Below are 27,335 nucleotides of genomic sequence, written 5' to 3' on the forward strand. Positions count from 1 at the left end.
CATTGTTTCCAATTGCAACCATATAATTTTGCTGAGGTCAAAGAACACTGGAAAAAAGCCAGTTTTGGTGGGGTTTTTTTGTAATAAAAAAGGCATGTGAAGCATGTGACAACACTGCTTTGTTAAACCCTAAGGGACCAGGAAGCTTCTCAAGTAACTATCAGCCAGGTATATGTCAAGTGACTGACTGGAGAAAGCATGCACCAACAGGATAAAGGTGCGAAACAGTTAAAGAAATATTAGAGCTGGCATTAATGTACTTCACTGCCATGTTAAAGAGTCCCTATTTATGGTCCTGATCTGGGTAACTGCTTGAACACTTTTGTGAAGCTCAGTATGCAAACGGTCCTAATGATCGAAAGGGAGCTACTACTGTGCTTATTTTTAAAGTAAACACTTCAGTACTCCACTGAATCAGTGTTTAAAAGGATTAAGGACTGCTAATCCATGTAAAAGCTTCCTTTTACCTTATATACCTGAAGAACACAATTCAATACATTGATCTGAAAAGCTAATTTCTACTAGCATTCTATACTGCTTTTCAATAATGCAAAACTACCAAGAGACAATGCAAAATCAGACTGAACCCTAACATGAGCGAGACCTATTGGCTTTAAAAGCAGTACTCAAGTCACAGGACAGTAGTACCATGTGAAGCGATAGGACAGTTCTGCTTTCTCTTTCATCGCCTGTTAATTCTCACGTTTGCACAAAGCTTTTCTGTAACATCTGTTTTACCCACTAGAAAAGAATACATCCACAGCAAAGCGTTTAGAATCCTAAATTATGTACTATTGCTCTTGGCATAGAAATTATTTCATAGAGGTTAATTATCCATGTAAAAGGGAAGGCTTGTCCTCTCCCAGAAGCTAGTCTGATTAAACAAATTCATCTTAACTGATAGCTACTGTTGTCTGCAGACCCTGCAAAAGCAAAGTCCATATGTGGAAAAGGCTATAATTGTTGAAGTACTGTAAAATCCCAATATTGTGATGAGCAAAAGGCAGATGAATCAGATCTGCTCTCTACTAGAAGCATCACAGGGAACAAGGAAGCAGTATCATTTATGTCATCTTCAGCGTGAGAAAGTGCCTCCCTGGGACAGCTCAGCAACTTGAAGGTTTATGTCAAGGTTCTTCCTCTTCCTTACAGAATTGTCTCAACAAGAGAGTTGCCTGCTTGTGTGAGAATTCAATTTCTTAGGTCTGTGATAGGCTTAGGCTTTGGGGCAACTTTCCTAGAATTCAGCTTGTACGGTGATTAGATGCAGAACAGGGTGACTACAACGAGAGGAGCAAGAGCTTCATTCAAGTTGCAACTCAAAGGCAGTTTATGACTACACAGGTTGCGTAGGTCACATTATGCACCTTCCTGCTGGATGTATTTATTAGTCTTGCAGGACTCACAGACATGTCCACATGAGTAAACTAGAGAGGGCCAGAGAATGGGGCCAACCACTATCACACAGCTGCTGCAGTATTTTTAGCACAAACCTTGACACACTTTCACAGATGTCAAAAAGCCATTTGGAGACAACATCTGTATGTACCCTTTCCACACTGCAGAAGAAAGATATTGCAATGTACAGAAAGCTATACTAAGAATGAGAGGGCAAAGGATTTCTTTTATGTGGACTTGCTACAGGCATTCTTTTGTGAATACTTGACAGAACACCCAAGACAACCAGACTGAGGCGAGTGCTTGAACTGAAGAGATTTATGTACTAGGGATATCTGTTACAGGAACCAACTAGTGAGGTTAGTGTATTATTTCGTGGTTATGTTGTATTAGTTCTTTTGGATATGCCTTGTCACCAAAATCAACAGAAGATGAATATATGCAAGAGGACACTGACCTTTTCACTAGTAATGGTATGCCTAAACTATTCCTGTTTTGCATCAGTGGAAACCTGGACCACTGGAAGGCGACAGGAACAAAGAGGTAGCTGCAGCCCTACGGTTTGCAATAGTACCTGTGGGAGAGAAGCAGCTCAGAAAAGATGCTGTTGCCAGGGCAATGAAACAGTGCAAAGGTTCTGGGCATTGTCTCCTGGACTCCCATAGAGGGCTGGGTTTTGCTCTGGCAGAGCCAGAAGGAGGACAGGAGGCACAGCAACCGTGTGCCCTCCCACAGGATGGAACTCTTCCTCAGGGAATGAGGGCTCAGCTGGCACAGGCAGGGCAGCACACATCTCAGCTGAAGCCAGCCAGACCCTGTTTCTCATTAGCAGAAGGTCCAGCTGCTTTCAGAAATCCTGATGATAAAGCACAAGCAAAAAGCAAGGAATCCAGGTCCTATCTTTTACTTCTGTTCCAAACTAGCAACCATAGCCCTTTAAACGTTCCTTTCTTCTTGTTATCCATGAGAAAAACAGTTGTTTGTCATGCTGCAATTAATACATGACCTAACAGGCTTTGTGTTGGAATCCAACAATAGACAGTTTGCAGATATTAATCATCGGGCAAGGCTTCAAATGAGACTTACATTCAATAAAAGGTTGACTCCGTGCTGTAGTAGATAAACCCTGAGCCCAAATAAATGGCTTTCATACAGCGTGAGAAGGAACCTTTGCCCTCCTGGGTTTTTTTGTTAATGATCCATGCAGGACTCTGTCCAGAACACTAACTCACTAGGCTGGCCTGCCTCAAAATACGACCATCACAGCACCAAAGGCTGTACACTGGGAATGGCTGACATAGAAAATGAGCATTTTTCAGTGCCCAGGGCATTTTATGCAGCATTCATTTCTATTTAGCTACTTCAAGGCTTTCCATGTCCCTTCAACAGTACTCTTCTTGTGTGGGAGGGATCAAGAAGAGTTCATGATTTATCTTTACTGTCATTCCATTTCATGGAAGTGAGACTGATTCCTCCTAACTGCAAGACTGCTGTGCCTGGGGCTGCAGAAATGAGCTGGACATGTATGTTCCATCTGCTTAAAAAGTAATTACAGGGATCAACATAAGCTCCTTGCTTTTTATGGAACAATGTTTGTTCTTACTAATGAAATAGCATTTCAATAAAGTCAACAGCTACAGAAATATATAGGTTGTGGGTACAGCTATATTCTGTATCTACATGAAACGTATGGATTTGAAATCAATGAACATTTAATATGGCTGACAAATTACAGATTTTTCACTATCTGCTATAGCAGTAATGGTTTGAGAAAGCAGTAATGGTTTGAGTTAAAGCAGCAATGGTTTGAGTTAAAGCAGCATGTGATAGAGGGAAGTCTCCTTCTAGTGCAAGACTAGAATACACCTTGCTTTAGAAAAAGTACAATCAATACACTGACACTTTGTCAACAACTAGTTAAATCTCTCTACCTATCATACATGGGATGTTGACACAGGGGATATTCAGGAACATGCTCGTGTGCCCATGAGGCAACAACAGATGGTGCATGACTGCAGCTAATGTTCTAATCTATGACAGTTTGGAGCTCTTAAAAAAAGGACCAAACCAAACAACAAACTGACAGTCCTGCATTATTCCACGTCATAAATGGGGTGCAAACTGCTACAACAGAAGCATGAAGAGTTCAACTCTTGCAAAGAGGAAGTCAAGGAGGTTTAGAAATACCCTAGGTTCAGGGTATGTATGCTAAAACACTCAAGACAGGTGTTTAGTTTTGTGGGTCAATCTTCTCCCTGCAGCATCTCCGTAGTTCTTAAGAAAATCATCCTCTGAGGAAGAAAAAGAGTTTTTGATATACAGATGACCTGCCACTGAAAACAGCATGTTCTTTCTGTCCAGATGTTCTTATATAAGTGGACAACACCGAAAGACATTGAGTTCTTGGGAAATAGTAATTGCTAATAGGTCAGCATTTGGCCAGATGAAGTCTTTGTGGAGAACAGGGCAACAGACCTTATATAAATTCTACCAACATCTGTGCTATGGATTACACAACTCAGCTGAAGAATGCTTTTTAGGCAGCAACAGAAACTTCTACATGCCATTGTCCTAAATTATTGCAGCTCAAATTTAAGTGAGTAAAGGCATATCTCCATCTCTTCTTATGAAAGGCCACTTTGTTTACTCTTTTGGCCAGCAGCACCATGCATTTCAAAGATATGTTTGTTTCTGGGGTTGTTCCGGAGAGTTGTACTATTTATAAAACAGTATTACCGATCATAACCACCTCTAGCTGAATAGCCTTAACACAGGTAGCCTGGATACCAGTAAAACACTTGCTAAAGCAGCACAGGATATGCAAATACCTCAGCGGGGTAAGTTACCTTTATCTTACCTTTACCTTAACCAGCTCTCAAACTGGCCACCCCAATTTTCCACTCCAAAGAAAGGAGTCAGGAGATACATTTGATAATAGAATTATAGAATAGTTAGGGTTTGGAAAGGACCTTAAGATCATCCAGTTCCAGCCCCCCTGCTATGAGCAGGGGACACCTCACACTAAACCACGTCACCCAAGGCTCTGTCAACCCAGCCTTGAACATCACCAGGGATGGAGATGTAATGCATCTATAACACACATACACACAGCTACCCGTAAGAAAGGGATGTCAGCAGAGGTCACGAAGTAACAAACATGGAGCAGAGGTAATAAAGGCAGATTTTCAGGCTGGAGAAAGTGGATACATAAAAATAAAGAAGACCACCATAAGCAGATAAGGAACCACATAAGCAGCTTATTTCCCACCAGGCCTCCAACCCTTAGTACTCCCAGAATGGAAATATTAAGGCTAAAGCCACGTGTGGACAATTTTCCTGCAACAAAAGAAATCAGCCTGACTGAAACAAGAGGTTAAGCACCAACCACAGCACACCACTTTTTTTTTCTATAGGGAAACTTAGGAAAACAATTGACTTCCAAATGTTACTTCTGAGCAGAATTTTGTGCTCTTTCCAGTATAATCTACATGCCCGTTTCAAAGCATGTGTATCATTCCAATGTTCTCCACTTGGAAGTCCTTGTGCTACCAAGTTGTACATGGCAATGTGCACTCTCTCTTACATGGACGAATAATACCACAGGTTAATGTCATTTAATTCAAGTATACATGCTGCTTTCCTAAGGAACGGGATGTATGCAAAGTAAATGCAAAACTGGGGTTTAGAAAATCAGTCACTCGAAGTTCTAGAGGAACAGCAAGAAGCATCTTGTGAAGTTCTAGAAATCCAACTCCTGCCTCACTGACAAAATGCTGATGTTGAATCTTCCACAGCTACAAGCAGCCACAGAACACTAACAAATGGCTCCAGCAAGAAGAATGCACAGATGCTTTCATCCCCAGTCTTAGTAGAAATTATCTATCAAAACCACATGTAAGATCACCGCATCATCCCAGCATAGCACAGGTCCTCATCCTCTGGTAACTGCTATTAATAAAGCAGAGCAAGGATCATGATTTTTTCCTTTGTCTCACAATGGTACAGTTTCTTCCTCCGTTGAGTTGATTCTAAGAACTGCAGGCATCAAAGTACAAACAGAAGAGGTTGACATGTAGTAGGAATCAGCACAGGAAGATGAGCAGCCAACAATAATGTTGCACATTAACCCTGCAGTAGGTCAGTGCTACTGTCCTGCAGCAGGCCCAGTACATACTGTCAGTATGACACCATGGTCGTGAAGGAGGGATTGCATCTTCATCTACTGCTTAGAAGTATTATCTGTGGGTCAGCAAAAATATGACAACAAAGCAGCATCTCTGATAGGGGTGGAGAACATGTCTTTTCTTATTGCTCATTCTTTGAAAAGGTTAAAGTAGAGAATTAAAAAAAAAAATCAAAATCAAAGACTGAGGAAGAACCAAAGCTTTGGAAAAATTCCACAGTAAAACAGAACCCTTTATCAGGAAATGGTGGCTAGTGCTGCTAGTATTGCACACAGGACATGTAATTACTGTCTTCAGGTAAGGAATCTAACCCAGACTGCAGGCCTACAGGAACTCTCACATCTTCACTCTAGTCCTCACAACCATTCTATAGTCAAGAAGTCCTTGGGTATTTTTGCTTTCTACCATCATACTTATCTACCTTAAAAGACTGTTAGGCAGATGTATTGCTTGGATACTTGTGGATTACAGACTACCATGAAAGGGAGATAGGAAAGCATTATATCTGCAGCATAGAGCAGACATTTCTTATTTATAAAGCATTACTATTATAAGCTTCATCCACCCCAGTTTTCTTCATTTTGAAGACCAGGACACTAAAACCAGTGACTGAAGAGATCTGTGACCTCTGTAAAACCCCTATGTACATTAATAGGTAACAACACAAATACAGTCCAAGTAGTTGTGTACAAAAACTACCACCTCCAATCACAATAAAATCTGCCCATAATTGCCTGAAAATAATTAGTTGGTGGGTTAGATGAGTTAGACACAAATACTGCACTTCAGCTACCTAACAAAGCCTCCTTGCACAGGCATGGCTGACTGAGAAGCAAGCGCTTGTGTCCTTGAAGTGCCAGTTTGAGGCTCAAACGCTTCTCTGTGGTACACTGATGCCCCCTCCTGGCCATTTTGATAACTGAGAAACAAACTTTATCTGGCTCCGAATTGTATTTATTTTTAAGGGAGACACAGAAGCCACTAAAATTTCTCTATTACCTGCTAAAAATTAAACATGCAGCACTGTAGGGGAACTAAGTGATGCCTGACAAGTATAAGTACATGACAGTCGAGCTCTTCCATGATTCCCATAGGTGCCCAACAAGGTATGCTCAATCCTATCACCACAAACTTGAGCTGCTCCACTTTCTCACAGCCTCAGGTCAACATCGCAGAGCCCTGAGGGCTTAAGCTGTTGTTTTTTCTCAACTACCAGATAGTGCTATAAGAGCTGAAACCAGATACATGCTATTCATCCCACTGTAAATGTCTGACCCAATAATGCAGGACAAAGCTGAGGGTAACCATTTATTCGGAGCCTAGACTTTGCTGAAGCATCCTTTTCAGAGTTATCACCCCGAAATCTGAGTGGTTAGAACACCTGAATTGAACTGGAACGGCTCAGCAAAAGCATACAAACTGTATTTATTCCCCAAGAGGTGGCCCATAATCCTTATGTGGATGAAAAAACAGGGCCCTGGGGAAGCCAGTGGGACCTGGAACTTCAGGGATACAGAAAGAGATAGGAATGAGCGAGCCAGTACAAACTTCTCTTAGGGGTTCAACATGGCCCACTAGGGACTAACAGATCAAACTTAAAGTGTGGCCACGAGCATTAGTAAGTGCTCTATATGGAGTCTGCTTCCATGCCACACTACCTCATGCTCACCTATGCAAGTAGAGAGGGTGTCTGGAGACTGGAGGTGAGTGAGAGCTGCCAGAAGAGTCAAGCTGACCTTTGCTTTCCTTTTTTTCCTGCACTTGGCCTGTGAGTCACTAACGAAGAGCTTAATGTGGGAACTCTGGAGAGAAAGCAAATGTCTCCTGAAGATACTGGTCTTCCCACAGTCTCCTCCTGAGCTTTAGTAAGTCTGGCATGCAGGCTGCCCAAGAACTGCTCTCAGTTCTGGGTAACTCTGACCATGGCTGCCTCCAAGCTTTTCCTTCTCTATTCCCTTCTCACTTTTGCCTCAGGCCACGGTGGTGATCAGCACACCTTCTAGCCCTTAGAAACCAACCACCTGAAATTCTTGTGACACCAGCTTGTCTACCTCCCCCCTAGACTGCTATATATATGGAACAAAATCATGCCAGCAAGCAGGACAGCACATCCTTGCTCTGCTGCCACCCTGGGGGCACCAATCCGTGACTGCAGACTGCCTGCTGAAATAGCAGCTCTGTATCTGACACCCAACCCTCTGATCCTGAAGAGACCACACAGTGATACATCTCCCCCAGGACAAGCTTCACACTGCTGCTCCCTGGGCCTAAGGAAGGGCAGCCGTAAAACCTTTCAGGCTTGCTGGAATGTGGAAAGGAAAACACATTACTGCAAGTCAACAGATAACTGCATTCCAAGTAAACTGACACCTCAACCAGTATTTGTCATCACTACCGTGTAGAGTTGTGTGTGGTGTCATTAACCCTACATCATTTATGGAGGGGATGAGGCTGTAGTGCCTCAAGATACGGTTGTTGCCCTGCTCTTCAGTATAACTTCTTCCACCTTCTTGAACTGCACACGTACCCCAACTGTTGGTGTTCTGCTAGTCCGCGACTGCCGAGGTGCACAGCCTCCTCCTGCTGCTGCTAGGTTATCCAGCCACCAAAGGTTTCAGCCCTCTCACGACAGACTGAAAATGAGTCTCTCATTGCAGCCTAAGATATCACAGTATTGAACCATCTGGGAAGCTGAAGAGACCTTGCCACCCATTGGGTAGAAGCATCAGTTAGAAAAAAGAGACATTAAAAAAACCAAGTAAAATCAGAGCAATGGTATTTACAACAAACAATGGAAAAGATACAGAGGAAAATGTTGGGTGGACTGTGGAACAGTAAAGTAACAGGATGCAGTGACTCTTGACAGACAATGTCGGAAGCACAGATGCCAGTTTGACTTTACACAGCATGGGAAGCACTTCAGTGTCACATAAGCTCTTCTCATTTCGATTTCATTTTATCAGTGCACTCATGTGTCACCCAGCCGTGCTGGGGGGCTTCGCAGTGGTATGGCCCACAAAGTAGCTTGGATCGTTGACACAACAGACATACACGAGGAACAAGTTTCTTTTGTGTGAAACAAAACCTAAATGTCCAATCTGCCTACAGCAGTATGGGCTCTGACACCAAACCAGGTACATGAGCACGATCAGGAGGATTCCATTCAAAACCACGTAATTGCTCCAAAGTAACACACTAGTGTAGATACAGCTTTTCAAGAGCAATTCATTTTAGACTAGTGGAGGCTGGCTAAATATCAAATGATTCCCTCAAATCAGGTTTAAACTCTGCAGGTGTTTTCAACAGTATAAACCTGTGATACCAAGCCCATGGGTGGAGCAGAGTTAAGAACTGCTTAACTAAAAGCAACACATTATGTAATATTTGGATAGATAAGGCATTGAAATTTAGTATCAGCCCTATTCTGATAGCATCTCCCAATTAGCTCTCCACACCTAAACCAGAACCATTTATTTTCTCCCCCTATGTAGTTATATTGGTTGATGCCAGACCTAAACATACTTATGTATTTTCCACCAACCTCCAATCACTGGGAATTTATATAAAGAATCCCACCTTACTTACTTAGACTTGGGAAAAGAAGATTCCAGAGTGGGAAAGAAACCTGGACACCTTTGCCTAAGACAAAACCCAACTTATTTATGCTTTTCATGGCAGCTCTTATTCTTTTTCCTTCAGAATCTTCATACAGTTTTAAGAGGCCTCAAGAAGTCAGCCAAATTTAAGGGAAATAAATCTGTACGTTTAACTGAGGTAAGCCTAGCTACAATGCAGCAAGATCCGAGTTATTAGGAAGCATGAATGTATTTCAGCACTGATCATGGGGCAGGGTTTCCACATCAGACAAGTGCACGATAAACATGCCAAGTCTGCAGTAACAGCTTCTCACCCACTGGCCTTCTACCACTAGATGGCATCGGATGCCAAATCGATTCTAACATAAAGAAAACAAGTTACGTCAATTGGATTGGGTGTTTTTCCTTAAGCACTCGTGTTAAATTCTTGTATAGCATTAGTATACACACGATACACTATTTTCCTTGGTCTATCTTCTTACTACTCTAGGTGGTAAAGGCAAGGCAAAAGCTTCTAAGAGTAGTATTCAGTTGTTTGTTGTTGTACCTTTAGGTAAGAGCCTTGAGTAGGAAAGAATGAAATAAAGTGTTAGTTCTCCATCACCAACTTCAACAGACTGGGTCATTAAGTCTTACAGCTCATCCTCCTACCCAGCCTCCTGGAAGCTAGATGCAATTAAGGTGCAGTTAAGATGGCCATTAATATGCAGTTCTTGTAACACGCTCCCTCTCCCAGCACTTCACAGAATGATACATGTTCTACCTGTGGAAAGTGCAAGAAGCTACTCAGGAACACCAGTGTGAAATACAACCATGAAATACTCGGTGCTAGCTAGTGGAAAATGACTCATATAGACATGACCAGAAATTCATAAAGACAATGAGGGATTTACACAAAGAACTGTACAAATGCTGCTAGGAAGGAGCCAGAGACAGCAATGTGAAATACTGTTCACATTGCAGTATGTTTGTTCAGACTTCAAAGTAATGGATATAAAAATGACACTGGAATATGTTTACTTGCCAATGTTTTCCCCTGCATTCATCAATGGTGTGTGCTCCTCTGCTTCATGTCATGAGCTGCAAGTTTGTTCACAAGATACCAGCTTTTTTCCTGGCTAAACCTTCTCAATAATTAATTGGATCCATCTACACCATTCTCTCTTGCAGCCTGAAGATGCAAACCTTTTAGAGGAACACGAGCAGACAACTCTACTAAGGGAAAACCCAGTAATTTAATGATTTTGCTCTCTGAAATACACTACTTTTTAATATCAGCTATCTGCAAGAGTAGAATAACTGTTACCTTGCCTATCTGATTTACTTCCTCCACTTAACAGTAACTCAGATTAGGTTAAAACACTGAAACTTAACACCTGGGCATGTCTATCCTATTTACACAGGGTTTTTCAAACGGTGCTTGTTTCTAGAGCTCTGCCTGGAAGCTTTTCTCACCGTTAACATAGAGCTTACATCTCCACTTGCACATACAGAATAGCTTTTGCTGATCTGTACTAACAGCTAGACCTAGTTAGCACTTCCTTTCTGATATGCTTGTTTCTAGGACTATGTACAATAGGCTGAACCGGCAGCTTGAGCTGCAGATTCTGTTACCTAAGGCAGCAGCAGAACCTAGGAAAATGGCTGGACTAGGCCACATGCAGCAAATGTACACTGTTTAAAGCTCCACCTGTTCAGACTGTTTCAAGAAGCAGTAGTTTTCCTTGGAAAAGATTACTACAGCCATGTATTGGCAAGGGCTTGTGGCAAACAGCTATTTTGAATTGGTTTTGCATTCTTATTTCCTGGAACACAGGTGCAGAGATTAAATGAGTTCAAAAACAGGACACCAGGAAACAATGAAATTTTGTCCTTATTGCTAAGTAACACGTTGAGATCATTATTACACAAAAAGTGACTTTTGCTTGTTTCCCAGCAATTCAAGTGCTCTACAAGGAAGATGCTCAGGCACTACCAGTTCCAGAAATCCATGGAAGATGAGAACCTGGCAGACACATAGCACCATGAAGTACCCAAACTTGCATCTTATCTCAGTAATTTACTTACTGTCCCAACACTGTCTTACTGTCATGTGGTATTCCAGTGTTCAGTTCAACATGGCCTGAGGTTCCTTCAGCTTGAATCATGAGATATGCACTGAGAAGAATACTTCGTTATTAGCCCATGAGCTGCAAGCAGCCATCTCATTAGATGCTGTCATCAAAGCCCTGACCAAACCTTAGAACAAAGCAAGCAAGATCGATGTATGATCCAGGCAGAAAAAGAAAGTATACAGCTGTGCTGAGAGTGATTTTGAAAGCTGCTACTGCCAATGAGCATAAGCAAACAGAAGACATCTAGGGCTGTGCCTAAATATCCTAGGCCTGGTACTGATTGAGTTCCTTACTGACAAGAATAACTACGTAGGTGAACATCACAATTCTGTTTAGATTAACACAATGCTCTTTAAAGCATGTTATTACCCCATGTGGATTCAGAGATGGAGACATCTGACTGTGCTGTAATCATCTCTGCTTCAGTGTAAGGAGACATTCTCTCACCCTTGCCTTTTCACCAGTTAATCTGAAGCCAAATACTCACTTTTATCCTCATGTACATCACAAAGCAGACGGATGCCAATCACACATCAAGTTACAACTCAAGCTAAGTTCAAAAGCAATATAATATTGACAGTATCACTTTGCCTCTGCTCTCCGCTCAGCTGTAATGCTACCTGTCAGGTTTGTATAGTCTTCTCCAACAAACCTGACAGCAAGGAAAGTTCCAGAAACACCAGCCACTGATACCACCATTGATAGTTTACCAGGAAGAAATTCAGAGTCTGCTTAAAAGCTAGGTTTTTGCAACTGTTATCTACATAAGCCTTCTCAAAGTAGGTACCCTTTTCTGTTCACATTTGAGCTTCACAACAAAGGCCAAACATGGGATATTTGTCATCTACAGATTCTGAAAATTCCAGCTATACAAAACAGAATTAATCTCAGGTTCCCTTCAGTTCAACCATGTTAGACAGCAGTAGTCTTTTATATTTTAATTACTACACAGCAAAAAGTACGTTTGCCAACCCCAAAATAACCACATACAGCTCCAGTCATTTAATCTGACAGCTTCCACAGAATCATCGCAATATCTTCTTGGGCTTACCAAAAGATATGCCAGACAGGAACATTTCTCCATGTAAATATAGGCTGCCTCTCATCAGCTCCTACTTCTACCATCTTTTGGCAGAAACGCAGCAAACAGGATCTTCATCTTCAAGCAATCTTACAAAAAGGATGTATGCTATTAACAAAAACAACTTCCTTCCATAGACCTGAAGAACTTCCATCAGAGTTTCCCAGCCAAGTGCACAGCAATGCAATGCACTGGGATACTACAAGCCATGTCACACATACCTATTTGTTCCTCTCCGAACAGAGGACACAGTATAAACACAAACTGTCTTCATAAAAGGATGGGGAAGCTTGGTGACACCTAACAGCTGCACACTTGCACAGTGAACTAGATGCAAAAAGATGAACTCAAACTCCAGCAGCCACATATACTTGTGTATGTCCAAACACGGCCAACTGAATGCAATCCACTAGTGTAAGACATTTATACAGTGTTTTCAGTAAGTCTATTTCTACAGCATTTTATGGAACTAGATCAGATCAGTATTCAAGATATTAGAGTAGCATAATAACCACAACTATATGAAACATTTTCTTCTTTAAAGCAGCAAACAATTATGAATATTCCATGAATAGATATCATTAACCACTAGGAAGCATACAAAAAAGACCCCCCAAAATCATCACATAAAACCAAGAATCTCCTGTGAATCAACACAGAAGAGACCCAAGAAGCACTTCTTGGGACAGTATTTTCAATCAGATTAAAGCACACATTTCTCAAGTGATTGAGAATCATAAAATGCCCGCCAACCAAAAAGCAACGAGACAAGAGGTTATGCACCAAATTATACTCCGCTATGAAATCAGAAATACTACCCTCAAAGGGGTAGGGGGAACACACAAAAATACCCCGAAATGGTGTAACAGCTCATTTGAGAATCCTCCTGTAACTTCCCAGCACACTAACACTATGCTGTGTAGTGGCATTTTAGACTTGTATGGACAAGATGTTTACATAGAGGGAAATCTGTTAGCAATTAGACCACTCATGATTTCCACAGGAGGAGTTAATTTTATCTGAGTATAATTAGATTCACATTCCATTTTTTACCTCTTCCAGAATGGACAAATAGTAAAAATACTGGAGATCTGTATTAGCATGGTAAACATCAGCTGAAGCGGTGTGGAGAGTTCTGTTATGTATCTGATCCTCCTGGTTTACTTGTAGTATGCAATAATAGTATTTATAGTGATAACATTATTAAACCATTTTTTCCCCCTCAATATGATGGATGTTAGCAGACATCCCAACTCCCCAGAAGTCGAAACGGCGCTCAAATCCTTTACAAGTGATTGCTGCTATATAAACCCAGCAATTCTTCAGAATACCACCATCAGATCTGGCTTTCTAGCACTATAAAATAAACTAAGAACTTCCTATTTCTTTAGGACACACAAGAAGGCCTGAAGACTTTATTTTCCTTTTGACACAGCATTTGTAACACAAGTGAGCATGTTAGGTACTCACATAACATACAGTTTTACACCAGGACATTCATGATACATAGGACACTGTTCCAGAAACTAAGGAAAAATGGAAAAGTGTTAATCCAGATACTTAGTAATATGATGCTTCTTATAATAGAGGCTTGCACTTGGTAAAACCAAGCATTTTCAAAACCTGTAAAACCAAACCTCAAGTAAAGCAGTGACTCAGAGTAGGAAGTTAGCCTGTCAAGGTTTACAGAATACATTTCATCAATTACCTTGCCACAAACTGATGGTATTCTCACTTACACAACTCTCATCACTGATCTTCAATAACAAATGTCTTTGAGCAATACCAGAAGGAACCTACTTCATTTTATTTTATGTACTGGAACTCTGGTGCTTGCTTCAAGGTGAGGTAAATCAAACCACTGTTCAAAACCACAGATCAATCCAATATAAATCAATAAAATATATATGTTGTAAAGCTTGGGTTTGGTTTGGTTTTTTTTAATATGAAACTTCACACTTCTTGAGGAACAGTAAGGTATGTTAAAATAACCAGTCAGACTTCATTCAAATGAATTAGACAACTTTTACTAAATGAAAAAACCTACATTTAAAATACGCATTTAAAACAAAATGGAATTAGAAAAGAGACTTAAATCCATTTTAAAGAACTTGCTCACCGTGTCAGAAATCAATATATCTCTTGCATTATATAATGTGCCAGTTCATAAAACGTAAGTTACCAGAATCCTCAATTTAACATTTTCAAAGACAATACTGAAGTCAAGAGTTTTACATCTACTGACGCACATTTAGAATGGTATAAATCTGAAGCCTTCCCCCAAAGAATCTTACAAATTTGACAATATTCAATAAAAGCTTTTGCAGTTATGTCCAATAAGTATTGCATCCTAAAGCATCACAATTCTGTGCCTTTCATATATCCTACTATAAGTTTTCTGTCTTCTCTGTGTCTTGCCATTTGCCAATGTTAACTCTTTTGAGAAAGGAGAGAACTGGAAAGAAATACTGCATAACTCTTGATCATGTACAGAAATTATTGCTACTATAGTACACTACAAAGCAGAAGTTTATACAACAGTATATGAAATTTGATCATGAAAATCCAAAGGATATAATCTTTAGTGACATAAGCCTTATTATGTTGAACATTCCTACAGCATTTGCAGCTCACCACTTGTCAGCTAGCCTACTGTCCGTTGACGAACATCCATTTAAGCACACCCTCTTATGAAAAAGAATGTCAGCTTTCAAAGGCTTAGCAAATAAGGATCTTCATGTTCTGTGGAACTATGTAAGATGAACTTTGATGCAGGTAAGGAGTTACCTGGAAGCTAAGCATGCCAAAGGTGTTTCATGCTAATAAAACTAAAGCCAAGGTACCACATAATCAAGTTACCAACTAATAGGCAATACCATTTTTGTCCTACCTAAGTTAAATGAAGTGCCATAGCACAGTGTAACGTCAATAATTTAAAATAGTGTAGTGCACAAATTCATTGTGTGGCAGTTTAAGTTAAAAAGTCAAGACAGGGTTTTCTGTCTCAATATATGCTGGCTGTCAAGCTGTCCAGTCTGGGCTTTTTGGACTTAATTTGCCTTTTAATCACTACCATACTAGAAACTTCGCAGTGTAATGGGGCACACATTTGGGCAGCATTATTATTATGAACAACAGGGAACTAGGGGGAGGATAAGAGCCTTCCTTATTTCAATTTCAAAGAGAGAGCCAGGAAATAAGACTAGATACCATATTTGCATCATTCTAGCTACAAAATAACCAAAGTAAAAGCAATCAAGCAACAATAAGACCACATTACACAAATGGAACATCATGCTCTCATCTGGTTTAACTATTACATCAAGTTTTAACTGGGATGTTGGTCAACTTCAAAAACCGTGGTAAGTGTGAATATGTAGTTGCAATAGTTTTTTCCTAATTTTTTTTTTAACTCTATGCTGGATATTAGAACTTGGAGCTATACTTGTTACAATACAGTGTCGCACATCTTTCTACTAGAAAAAAAAATTAATAAAGATCCTTTACCCGTCTCTTTAAGTTAAACGTGTGACATCATAAAGGGTGTCAAATGGCTGGATGGTTTTACAGTGCACACATTATATACTGTAATATGGAGTTTTGTCCTTGACAGATCTGATGGTGTTTCTATGTTATTCCTTTCTTCACCTCTTCTTCGGTGGATTAGCTGTGCGAGGTGGAGTGACTGGACGCCCAGAATTCAGTCCACCATACTGGTACTTGGCTTTCTTTTCAGATGGTTTCAATATCTTGGAGAAAATAAAGAAGTTCTTTTGAGTCAGTGACAACTAGGAACATTTAAAATACTGTTAAGCCAACCAAATCTCATTGAGCTGAACATGGATGGGGAGGAAATTACATCATAAGCCTACAAATTTCTGAATCCTACATACAACAGAAATACTACTTCTAAATACTTCTTGTTCTACCACTACACTGGGGTGAGAAAGGGAAAGGGGCTGAAAACATGTCCAGGAAAGAATACAGACTAATACCTGATCAAAGTAACCACACCAGAAGGGTCTCACTAGTCCATTGGTCAGTGTAACTAAGGTAGTCTGATCACTAGGTGAGATTAAAAATTATCACCCAATTAAATTCTTAAATTAGCATCCAAATAGAGGGAGTAACTCCATATGCAGGAGTTTGGAAAACAACAAATCCCACATAGTTCTCTGGAGAACAGCTGGTTTGCAGTTTTAATCATGGACTGCTGTGCAGTCCTCTTCGTAGTTCAAGTATGCTACCTTAGACTAACCATAAGCACAATGAGCTGACTCAGTCCATACAGCCCAACACCTAATGCAATACTTAATGTACAAATGTATCATACCTGAAAGGAACACATCAGAGTTTCATCCACACTCATCATGCCCCCTGCATTGTCAAACTCTCCACAATAATTTGGAGCTGAGAATAGGGTGACCAACTGCCGTTTAGCAAAGAATTCATATCCATCTTCAACCACCTGTGAACACCACAGAAATCAATACAGCTCACATTAAAAAAAAAAAAAAAAGAAATACATTTTGAAGAAAAAAGCCAGTCCTGAGGCAAACAGGACTTATATTAAGGAGACTGCAAAAACTCATCAAAAAACTATTGTACGTCTTGGTATTTCAGTCATTTTGTCTCATCTGGACACTGAATGCCAAATCTGGTACCTTAACCTGTCTGACACTTCCAATGTTAAATATGCATCAATTTTTTCAGCGTTTTCATACCTGAAGTCTGATTATGCATTGTCATTTCAAAGATTCCCAGCATTTTATGGCTTATAACACAGAATTTGAATGTCTGACCTATTAGTTCAGAGCACACAGGATGTGGCTAACAACTTCACTGCAACTGTAACAGTTGAGTTTTACTTACAATGGATATTGTCTACACAAACCTTAGAATTTTGATGCTCTAAAAGCATAGTGGTTCTGCCATATTTTCTCTAAGAGCATAACTCATCTTTAAAATGTGCAAGGAGTATGACACATCAGCTAAGGATGTTCCCTCTTTCCTGAAATAGAAGCACCGCTTTAAAGTACTGAAACTAGTGCATCAAGTGCTCACTTTGGTCCAGTCAAGTCACCATTTGGTTCAGTCAAGTCACCATGGTCTTTTAAAGGATGTCATACTCCTATGAAGAGCTGAAGTGACTACATGAATACAAAAAATTGCTACCAATCTCGATCAGCAATTAATAAATCTTAATATCTTAAAATCTTAATATCTATTCCAGACACTAATTTTTTTTAGCAGTAGAATTGCAAGGAGAAATATTCAAGAGTTCCAACAGTATACCCAAGTCTAAGTGACACAGAATAAAAAGGAGAGAGCTTTCAAAATTGACTAAATAATGACACTGAAATGTTATACAGGAAATTGAAACCTGGTGTCCACCTAACTAGGACACTTGCTTAAAGTAACTTAATAAAAACAGCAAAAAAACCACTTAAATATTGATGATGCCAAAAATAACCTTGCTTTCTGCACATTTCAGAAATTCAAACAATATACGTCAAAGTATTCTAAATAGAGGAGTCAAAATGAAAGTAACGGTGAAATCTTTCATGTACAGACATGCTCATGGAAACATTCAAAACACATTTAATACTTCCATGAAGAGAAGCAGATAGTTTAAGCCACAACTACCAGAGAACTATTACTGAAACAGGCAACCCTGAAACTTCAGTGTCAATCTCAAATTCACTTTGTCACTTTAAACATGGACTTTACCTCTAACATTCATAAACAACACTAACTGGCAATACGAAAACCAGACATCAGTGTGAAAATCTAGTGTTAGCATTTTACTTCACTGACATTAAACAGTTAAATATAAATCAATAGAAGGACACAGGATTATAGTCCCTTTATGAGAAAGATATGCTTTTCCTAGAAGCAGCACAATGAGGAAGTTTAAAATATATTCTACTGACAAGCGGCAAAACCACATAAAATCTAGAAGGAGAATGTTTAAGAAGCAACAGCAGCATAATTCATACCTGGTGAGCTCGACAGATCAAATCCAGATCGTGACGATTCAGAAATTTACTGACCACATCAGCACCAAAAGTAAAAGAGACCCCGCGATCATTTTCGCCCCAACCTTGCACATCTTTGTCTGGGTCAGACCACAGTAGGTCACACAGCAAGCCTTTGAAAGATAACACAAGTGAAGATGGTAGTCTTAGAAGCTATCATGCTATAGTACAAAATAGTTTTATTGTATTTACCAGAGCAGCTCTCCTAAAGCAAATAAAGCCTTGGCAACAAATTCAGCAACACTTAAGCTGCAACTCAGACAAAAGATATGAACTGTGTAAGTCTGGAAATTTTTCTTCCTCATCTCACCATTGACAGTAACTTGAGATGAAATGAGTCAAATAGTTCTTTGCAATAGTATTTAATTGTAATATTCTGCATGTGTACAGTAAATATTTGAGGAATTTAGAAGTACTGCAGTGTGTTCACTTTAGAAGGCAACCATCAACTTCACAGCTCACCAAGAAAGCTTATTTGTAAAGCTGCAGTATATTTTAAAAACCTATGCAAGCCCAGTCACTAATACAACAAATAAATTTGTGTCACAAGCTTCTGAACATGGAACAGATTTGATTCTTCCCTTGCTTACCACAAAGAAGAACCTGACAAGACTTCATCAAAATATAACATGTCAGAATTCTGATAACACTTTCAGTTTGCTTGGAATACTGTTGGCTTTTCTAAAAGCCTCGTGCCAATCAGCCTGGAATCTAAATTAGAACAATAAACCCCTCTGCTATTTTAGCACTGGTCAAGATCTTTTTTCTGCTGCCAATATAAGGTCAGCTAAATCTGGAGTTAAAACTGCATACTAAAAAAAATTCTCCGTATCCACTCCAATGCATTTATACAAAGAACTTTCAAAGCATTTTCGCATGACAAAGAACCAGGCCAATTCAACTACAACACAAACCAAAAACCATTCAAAACGTATTTCACAGTTTTCCATTAAATTCTTTGCCTGCAATGACTATCCCACAGGCATTTAAATACTCCAGAGCATTGTTTCACAATGTGAAAGATGCCAGCAGGCTCCTTTATTTGGCACCAAGAAGATTTGATTTACAATTACATCTGGTTATTTGCTAAACAAAATGCTTAAGACACTATTTCTTAAATAACAAGTTGTAATGAAGCAAAGCTAGTATCTGAAACCTACTGTGCAACTAGACCATTCTGTATTTACATACAGCTATTAAAATGGTCTTCGGTGCCTGTCACAGCTCCTCTCTAGCAGAAGCTAAGATTTTATTTCCTTTCAGAAGACAAAGAACAGAGCAAATAAAACTGCATTTTACATACAATATCTAGAAATAAGCTACTGAACACAGGCAGCATATGACAAAAAACTTACTTTACTGAGATTTAGTTCTATATTGAGCAACATGTTTTTCAAAACAGAACAGTTACTCTGCAATCCCTAATGGTTTATCATGAATTTCCAACAACTGACAAGAAGCTGCTTGTCTTAGCTGCTTAGGAAGCACTTCCTCTTCTAATTCTCTCCCCCCCCAAATCAAATCACCTTTAGGGGTTATACACAGGAATAGAGAAACCTGTTCTATAATCTTCAGCAGCTGTGTAGCAGAATGCTGCCATAGCTCTGTCTAAACTAAACTATGCTGCTCAAGTAGGTTTATATTTTAACATGCAACACCATTGCAATAGCTTAGGCTGACCAGGAGCATACCACAACACAGCTGATACCAGACATTCAAGGTTACACAAAAGAGGGAGCTAGTTTCGTAATAGGAAAATGGTTGGCAACACTGATCAAAACATGATTTAAACCTTGGCTTCACAAAATGCAAATACTTAACAGTTAACAAAGGCAAGTGATTTAAGTTGGAATACAGAATCAGATTTGAGTGAACAGCTTCCAAATTCCATAAAAATGCCACCAAAATAAGAAGTATTTAAATTGAAGTTGATGTTTTTTACATCAGACTAGAATAAGGTATCATAATAAAATAGTCTTTGCAGCACAAGCCACACAAGCATCTACCAAGAATTTCTGCATCAACATACACATTCACCAAGTGACATCCCTCCACAAAGGGATAGCTTTTAAGGACAGCTTGAAACTGCCACATAAGTGAGACCACTTTGGTTTATTTTTCATTTTTCCATAAAACTTCAATCTGTAATGTCAGTTGTCTTAAATAGGTCCAAAAGGCCAGGACCTTCTATGCCTCTATACCATATGCACACATTTCTGAGGGGACATTTCATTTTACCTGCTGATTAAGTATCCAGCTATTTCTTCTGAAAGCAGAATTAAGCCTGCAAACCACTCCATGGACCAAAAACCTTCTTCCTTTTTTTTTTCCCCCTTTTTTTTCTTTGTTTTAATCTCTGCACTTATTTTTAGGAGGTACTAAGAATACGTATGATTTTAGTGGAGTGTCCATGGAAACCAGAACTACATTCTGCAAGGGCATTCCTGAAGTGGGGGTGGCTCAAGCAATAGTATTAGCCTGTTGAACAGAAGTACCTTTTCTCAGAGCTCTGATAACTGTAAAGACTGACTCATTTGTACTGACATTTACTTGGTTATGCATTTAATGCATAAGTAGCATAAAAGAACAATGTAGTAATTTATACTACAGAAACACTCATTCACTACTCTAGTAATGCTTCTCATTGTCAAGTGTGTATATACCATCTTGCACAGAAATGTTGCTGTTTAACAGGGACAGTAGATACATTAATATAGTCCCTGAGTTACTCCTATGCATCAGTACTGAGGAACATTACAGGAAGTAGAATTATTCTATTCCAAGGCTGAACTCTAATGGTAATTTGTCCTTCAAAAAAGCATTCAGATGGGGTATCTCCTCTGAAAGTTAATTTCAGGCCACTGTTGAAATCAATACTTCAAAAAACATTCCATTGTACAGCCTGTCAGTCTTTCTAATCCACTAGTAACAAAATCAGGAATAAAGGGGATTTGAGGAAGATTAATTAAACCATTCAGAACAACATTACACAGAAAGCACTGGTAATAGAAATCTCATCTGCAGTGAATTAGGAGCTATACTTTTCAAATTTATAGAGGAAGGAGACTTGCCCGAAGTAGGGAGAAGCCCGAATACTTGTAAGTAACACTCAGCAAGCTTTAAACAATTGCGTTCTTTAACAGACTAAGGTTTGGGTGAGCCTAACTAAGGTACAGAAAAAAGCTTAGCTGTTTAGCTTCATTTGATCTTTCTGTAAGTTTTTGGAGTTTGTTTTAAGGCAAAGTTGTGGATAACTTATCTGAACTTGAATAATGTATCCTACTTTGCTATGACAACATGAGCAATAGCATCTAACAGATCAGATAACTCAGCCATTATGAGGAACAAGACTCACGCCCTACAGAGACATGAAGGAATACTGTACTGGGAACAGAGTTTGCCTTAAGTCACCACATTACCTTTAGAGAAATTGACTGAGCCTGTTTCATCATTAAGACCCATTTACAGTAAATTCCATGTCACTCACCTGTGTCAGGAACATCTGTAGGTCTCATAATTCTCCTGATCTGTTCCATTGACTGGAGATCTGGAGACAGACCTGTAAGTACAAGAAAACAAGTGACTTATGTACATATTTTACCTGTAAAGAGTTCCAGAGAACATACATTTAGAGGTTCAAAGTCATACAGCATCCATTGTTTCCACTGTAATAGAAATAAAAGACAGTTTGCTATCAGACATTTAACGAACAGAAGGACAGAGAATAACACAAATGAAATTAGCAAGGGGTTTTAAAAGGGGTTTTAACCTTTCCTACCATGCTTTTAGTCACACAGCACAGAACTCTACAGTTAAGAACAATCTCTCAAACAGCTTACTAGAAATAACCACTGAAGAATAGCATTCCCATTATTTAACCCAATTATACTGAGTGCAGATAACATTCTTTACAACCACCTTACTTTATAAAATCTAAAGGAAAATCCCTTCAGTGTTTTACCACACAGCTGAGCAGCAGTCACTGGGTGCTGTAAGTGAATACTCGACTGTGAAACTACAACAGCTATGGAGCACAGAGGTAGTGATTATTTACTATAGCTCAGCTGCTTAGTCATTTATAAGACTGTAGGACCTTGATTACTCAAAAAAATAATTTATCAAAGACACAGCTCTTTCTGCATAGTTTTGCCATATTGACATGTAATTACAGTCAAAGCATGGAACTCCAAAGCCACCCTCCAAACAGTTTAAGTAAACACTCTACAGCTTTTCTACTTGAAGCATACAGGCATGAAAGACAGCCTATGAGATGTTCTAGCACCTTAACATGCTCTCAAATAAAGGTCTTAAAAGTGACTTAAAATTACTAGGCCAAAATAACCAAATGAAGAAAGCTGCAGATTTGAGATAAGAGCATGAAGGCCTAATTTGTGATGAAACATATTTCATATTAACAAATCATATCCATACTCAGTCCAGATCTTCGAACATCATAGAAAATATCTGCCATTGGAATGAGTCACTGTGTAAAATAATTTCAGCTGGCATCAAGAGTTCGTGCAGTGGCAGTGTATGTGTTACATACATTGAACGACCGCAATGCATTTGGTAAAGAGACTTGAACTTTTCTTTCCAAGTATTAAGATTTTAAATTTTTGTTGCTGTTGAAGCAGTCTTATAATAAAAGCGTTTACCCTCATGGGCTTGTTAAACTTGTCTTCACAATATTACCTTGAGGTTGTGAAAGATGGCACAAATCTTACATCAAATAGCATGTCAAAGGAGATTTAGTCAATCTACTCACACAATAATACACAGATAATAATATCGATTCAAGTAGATAATCAGACTTTAAGTTTTGACCGACCTACCACTTCCCCTTCCCCAGATCTGATCTATTTACATGCAGAGTACATTAGCACTAAGGTATGTGGATTCTACTCTGATTCTACTCAGCACCACACCCCAAGATAGTAAAGGACTATCTCAGTGAAATAAGCAACCAGTTTATGACCTTCCATGAAGTTACAGCTCTCAGTGTTCCAGGCGGCACCCAAAACGTGGAATTCTTTAAAAGAAAATACATTATTACAACCACATCTCAACTCTGCAGCTTGTTATTTTTTTTTGTGCTATTTTACATCAGTGCAAAATAGCAAAACCCCACAAAACTGCTGGCATGTTTGTAGGTCTTTTTGTAACCACCCAGGAGGTTGTCTTCTCCCAAACATCTTCCTAACTTCCCTTCCATAAAAAGAAATAGCTAATGTCTCAAATTCAGACTTACAGACACAAGTTGTAGATGATCAGCGTTAAACAAAGGAAATAAGAATGCAAACACAGGCTGCTAAAGCTCACTGTCACGCTGCTGCTACTACAGTCATTGCTGCAACCTACTGTGTACTGAAAGAAAACTGGAAATTGCACAAATGAATTAAGTTATCTTGTCACATGATGACAGCTAAGCACAGAAAAAGTATCTTTCAGTATACTATCTTCTTGAAGTGTAAGAGCACACCTTCCCTAAGGGAAATCAGAAAATGAACTGTCGTTACTCCTGACAGACTCAACAAATCCAGACTCTAGATTTGAACTGCTTCATGATCAGGTGGAATTGGTAAAAGTGATGGCTACTTATTTTTATAGTGTAATGCAGAAGGTCTCCTTGGATACTGTATAAAATTGTCAAGTAGACTTAACCTTCAACAGACATTTCACTGCCGTTAACGTCACAAGAACAGAATTCCAGAGCTTGAAAATATTACATAAATCCAGTATTCTACTCAACATGACTCCCATCTCAGAGCTTAAATCCAATGTGATATGAGCAGTGTATTCCATAAACATGACACTGCAACATGGACTTGGTTTATAAAACCTGAAATAACAAGGTCTCTAAAGATTAGAATAATAGAGTGGTATCATAGGTAGGAAGACAATATTGTATGGAATATAAAGCAGAGCAAAAGGGAGAAGTAGGGAATGGTAATGAAATAAGCTTTCATTAAAGCCAGATAAGGAGCCAAGTCGTAAGCTGAGAGGACAGACTTCAGAAAAGTCCAAACTATGACTTGTATGAGCAACGTATAAAGACAGGGAAGAGAGAGGGAGGTGATGGGAAGGGTACAGTGAAAAACCCTTTCAGCAGCATGACCATTTGGAGACAGGAGAGAAAGGTTTGACTTATACTGTGAGACAGAGAACTCGGAAGAGTAGATGCCCAGAAAGGTCTAGGCAAAACCAGCTGATTCAGTATTTTAAGCTGTATTTAAGCCTACTGGGGTAAGTTAGGTGCCTTTTATTTTACTATGTTATGCGGTTTTGCAAAGTTTTATTATATATCCCAGAGGACAATATTTTTAAAATAAACTATGCAAAAATGCGCAATATAGTAAAAAAGGCACCTACCTTATATCTACATGCTAGCTTCAACCTCCAGCAGACTTGCATGGTTTGTGCTGCTGCCTCAGTGTTTATTATAGTAGTAACATCATGAAAGGCGTTGACAGTCCATGACTTCATGGGATCTGGAATGCAGTTTGGATAGGATTGGAAAAGAGCGGAAAAAGGGCAAAACTGATTTGTGCGCTGCATGTCCACTTCCATTTATGAGGAGCACACAGCACATTTACCAATCTTATCACTTTATTTCACAGCTGCAGAGCAGTTGTGAGTGATAGTAATTTTAGTTACAGATTAAGCCTATACAAGCTGAAAGGATAATTAGTATTCAATAAAGCAACAAAATACTGCTTTGCTTAAGAGGATCCTTAAAGCATACTATGCACAAAACAGAAGTTTTCCTACCTGTTTACACAAGAGCTTAATACCCCAATACATTTATAATAAAGCTTTACTTTTTTTTTCTTGAAAATCAGCTTTCTAGACTTCCTGCTCACAACTCGGGTCTCAAGTACATATACATACAAAACAATCAATTTTGTTATAGAACGTAATACAACATAGCAGTCTACCTGCTAAACTTCCTTAGTAACCTTCTACCATCCACCTAAGCTTAATGGTTTGTCTGCAACACCACAGTATTTCATCATTCATTTTCTACTGTTCCTCAAATAAAAAAATAATTCAGAAAGTATAAAGACAGTAAAAGAAAACTCCTTCAACTTTTTTGAAAGCAAATTACACGGTTTTAGCCACTGACGATTTGCTATCTCAGTGCAGAAGTGACATTGTGTCTCATATTCTTAAAATCATGAGATGGCTCGTAAGTTAGGTACCAGTTCTTAAAAAAAAACAAGAGAAAAACCCCACCAAAACAAAGAAAAAACCCACCAAAAACCAAACCACCGAAAAAATCCCCAAATCCAAACAAACAAACAGAAAAACCCACCAAAAAGACAACAACAAAAAAAAGACACCAGTAATTACGACAGAGATGAAAAGATGACCTGTGAGAATACAAGTACTTTAACATGTCATTCCTACCTGGAGACTGACAGACTCAACTGTCTACCACTGCATTAGTTCATATTTACAGGACCTGACAACACCTCAGAGCACATTATGCTAAGACTGACATCTTATTCTAGAAAGTACTGAAGGCAGAAGCTTTCAGTACAAGATGCAAGAAAAGTCAGGATCATTTTTACAGTATTTTGGCCGGATGGCAGCCATCAATACAACCTTCACAAACTCTAGAAGAGTCTCAGGAATTTTGGGAGCACGCTATTTCCAATTCCAAGTGGAAATGTTCAAACTAGAGGTTTCCACGGAGCTCTCACTTCCACTGAGTGTTAATTATCTCACCAACAACACAGGTGTGACACCCACCAGACCATCTCTGATTGCTCAGTGCAAGGCATCAAGTTGCTTGTTAATGCAGTAGTTGCAAAGCCACCTGCAAAAAGGCAGGATGGCTCATACTACAATTTGAAATTCTTGTCAACTGTTTAACCCTGAAAGGTCCTGAAAACCTGTAAGCATCACTACCTGTAAAAACATGGGGAATCCCCTTCTACAAGCAAGAACACTCAGGTAAGTTCCAATATTCAGAAAAGTTACAAGCTTTGAGCAGATCCCAAATGCTTTTTTTCACTACAAGAACAGGGCAGCACTGGGACAGGTGCCCATAGAAAAAAGATTTTTCAACAGCAAAGGTTTAAAAAAGTCTTGGCTGAACTGCTATAATGTTAACAAACATCAGTCAAGTCTGCTGGTCAAAGACAATGTGACCTTAGCGGTCCCTTCCACCAATACCTCGTGAAACTAGCTGAAGAAGCCAAGGCCATAGAAGCTGGAGTTACTTGCTAAGGTTATTTCACTTCACTGCCAGCGATGAAAACATTAGCTAAAACGGTACTGTTGGATGATAACAGCAACAAGTGACTTGGCAAATTAGGCAAGAATTCTAGATTTCAGTACCCTTCAGAGAGGGATCTACTGAAGGGAATACCTACAGATGTATTTGCCCTGAGGCAGAGGGCCATGTGTATCAAGTAAGAATGACATCTGTCTGCTGCCAGGTGCAGGGAAAATCATAAGGCATAACAGTGACCTTTACAGAGCAATACAAGGTTAAACATCTCCAGCTAAATATCATGCACATCCACACTCCATTTGGTATAGCATTAACTCAAAGATCAGGTTAGACACTGCCTTTAAAAGCGGTCATCAGCTTACCTCCATGACAACAGAAGATCTTCTCATCCACAATGGCTGCAATAGGCAGGCAGTTAAAACAGTCTGTGAAGGTCTTCCACAGCTTAATGTTAAATCTCCTCTTGCCTACAAAAACAGCGTGACATTAGCAAGAGAAGGCTGTTTCGTCAAAGCCATCCTGCAATGTGCAATGTAACCTGAACAAAAATGTTAGCAACCTGTTTTCACAAGGGTTTATTTTTGTTACTGTACTTAGGTTTCAATCTCCTGCAACAGCATTTCAAGGACAACAGAAGGGCAAATAATTCTCTAGAGACTTTAAAATCTTTGTTTGAAATGTACTT

General features: G+C 39.3%; 1 protein-coding gene and 1 long non-coding RNA gene across 2 annotated transcripts in view; one reads left to right on the forward strand and one right to left on the reverse strand.

Moving 5' to 3' along the window:
• LOC133219725 (uncharacterized) overlaps positions 1–27,335 on the forward strand; it is a 167,161-nt gene that overhangs the window by 110,137 nt on the left and 29,689 nt on the right. The window lies entirely within an intron of this gene.
• The window catches only part of PPP1CB (protein phosphatase 1 catalytic subunit beta), a 28,003-nt gene continuing 16,317 nt past the window's right edge, over positions 15,650–27,335 (reverse strand). Inside the window, exons 4-8 of the mRNA XM_061367227.1 lie at positions 27,013–27,117; positions 21,899–21,970; positions 18,373–18,524; positions 16,707–16,841; positions 15,650–16,122 (exon numbers count right to left, since the gene is read on the reverse strand). Coding sequence (XP_061223211.1) covers positions 16,018–16,122; positions 16,707–16,841; positions 18,373–18,524; positions 21,899–21,970; positions 27,013–27,117 — 569 coding nt within the window. The 3' untranslated portion in view covers positions 15,650–16,017. The remainder of the gene's footprint in view (positions 16,123–16,706; positions 16,842–18,372; positions 18,525–21,898; positions 21,971–27,012; positions 27,118–27,335) is intronic.

The sequence above is a fragment of the Neopsephotus bourkii genome, unplaced genomic scaffold (assembly GCF_033783945.1).
Source record: "Neopsephotus bourkii isolate Nb327-2 ecotype Australia unplaced genomic scaffold, CSIRO-AGI_Nbou_v1 NB_1373, whole genome shotgun sequence".
Taxonomy (NCBI): Eukaryota; Metazoa; Chordata; class Aves; order Psittaciformes; family Psittacidae; genus Neopsephotus; species Neopsephotus bourkii.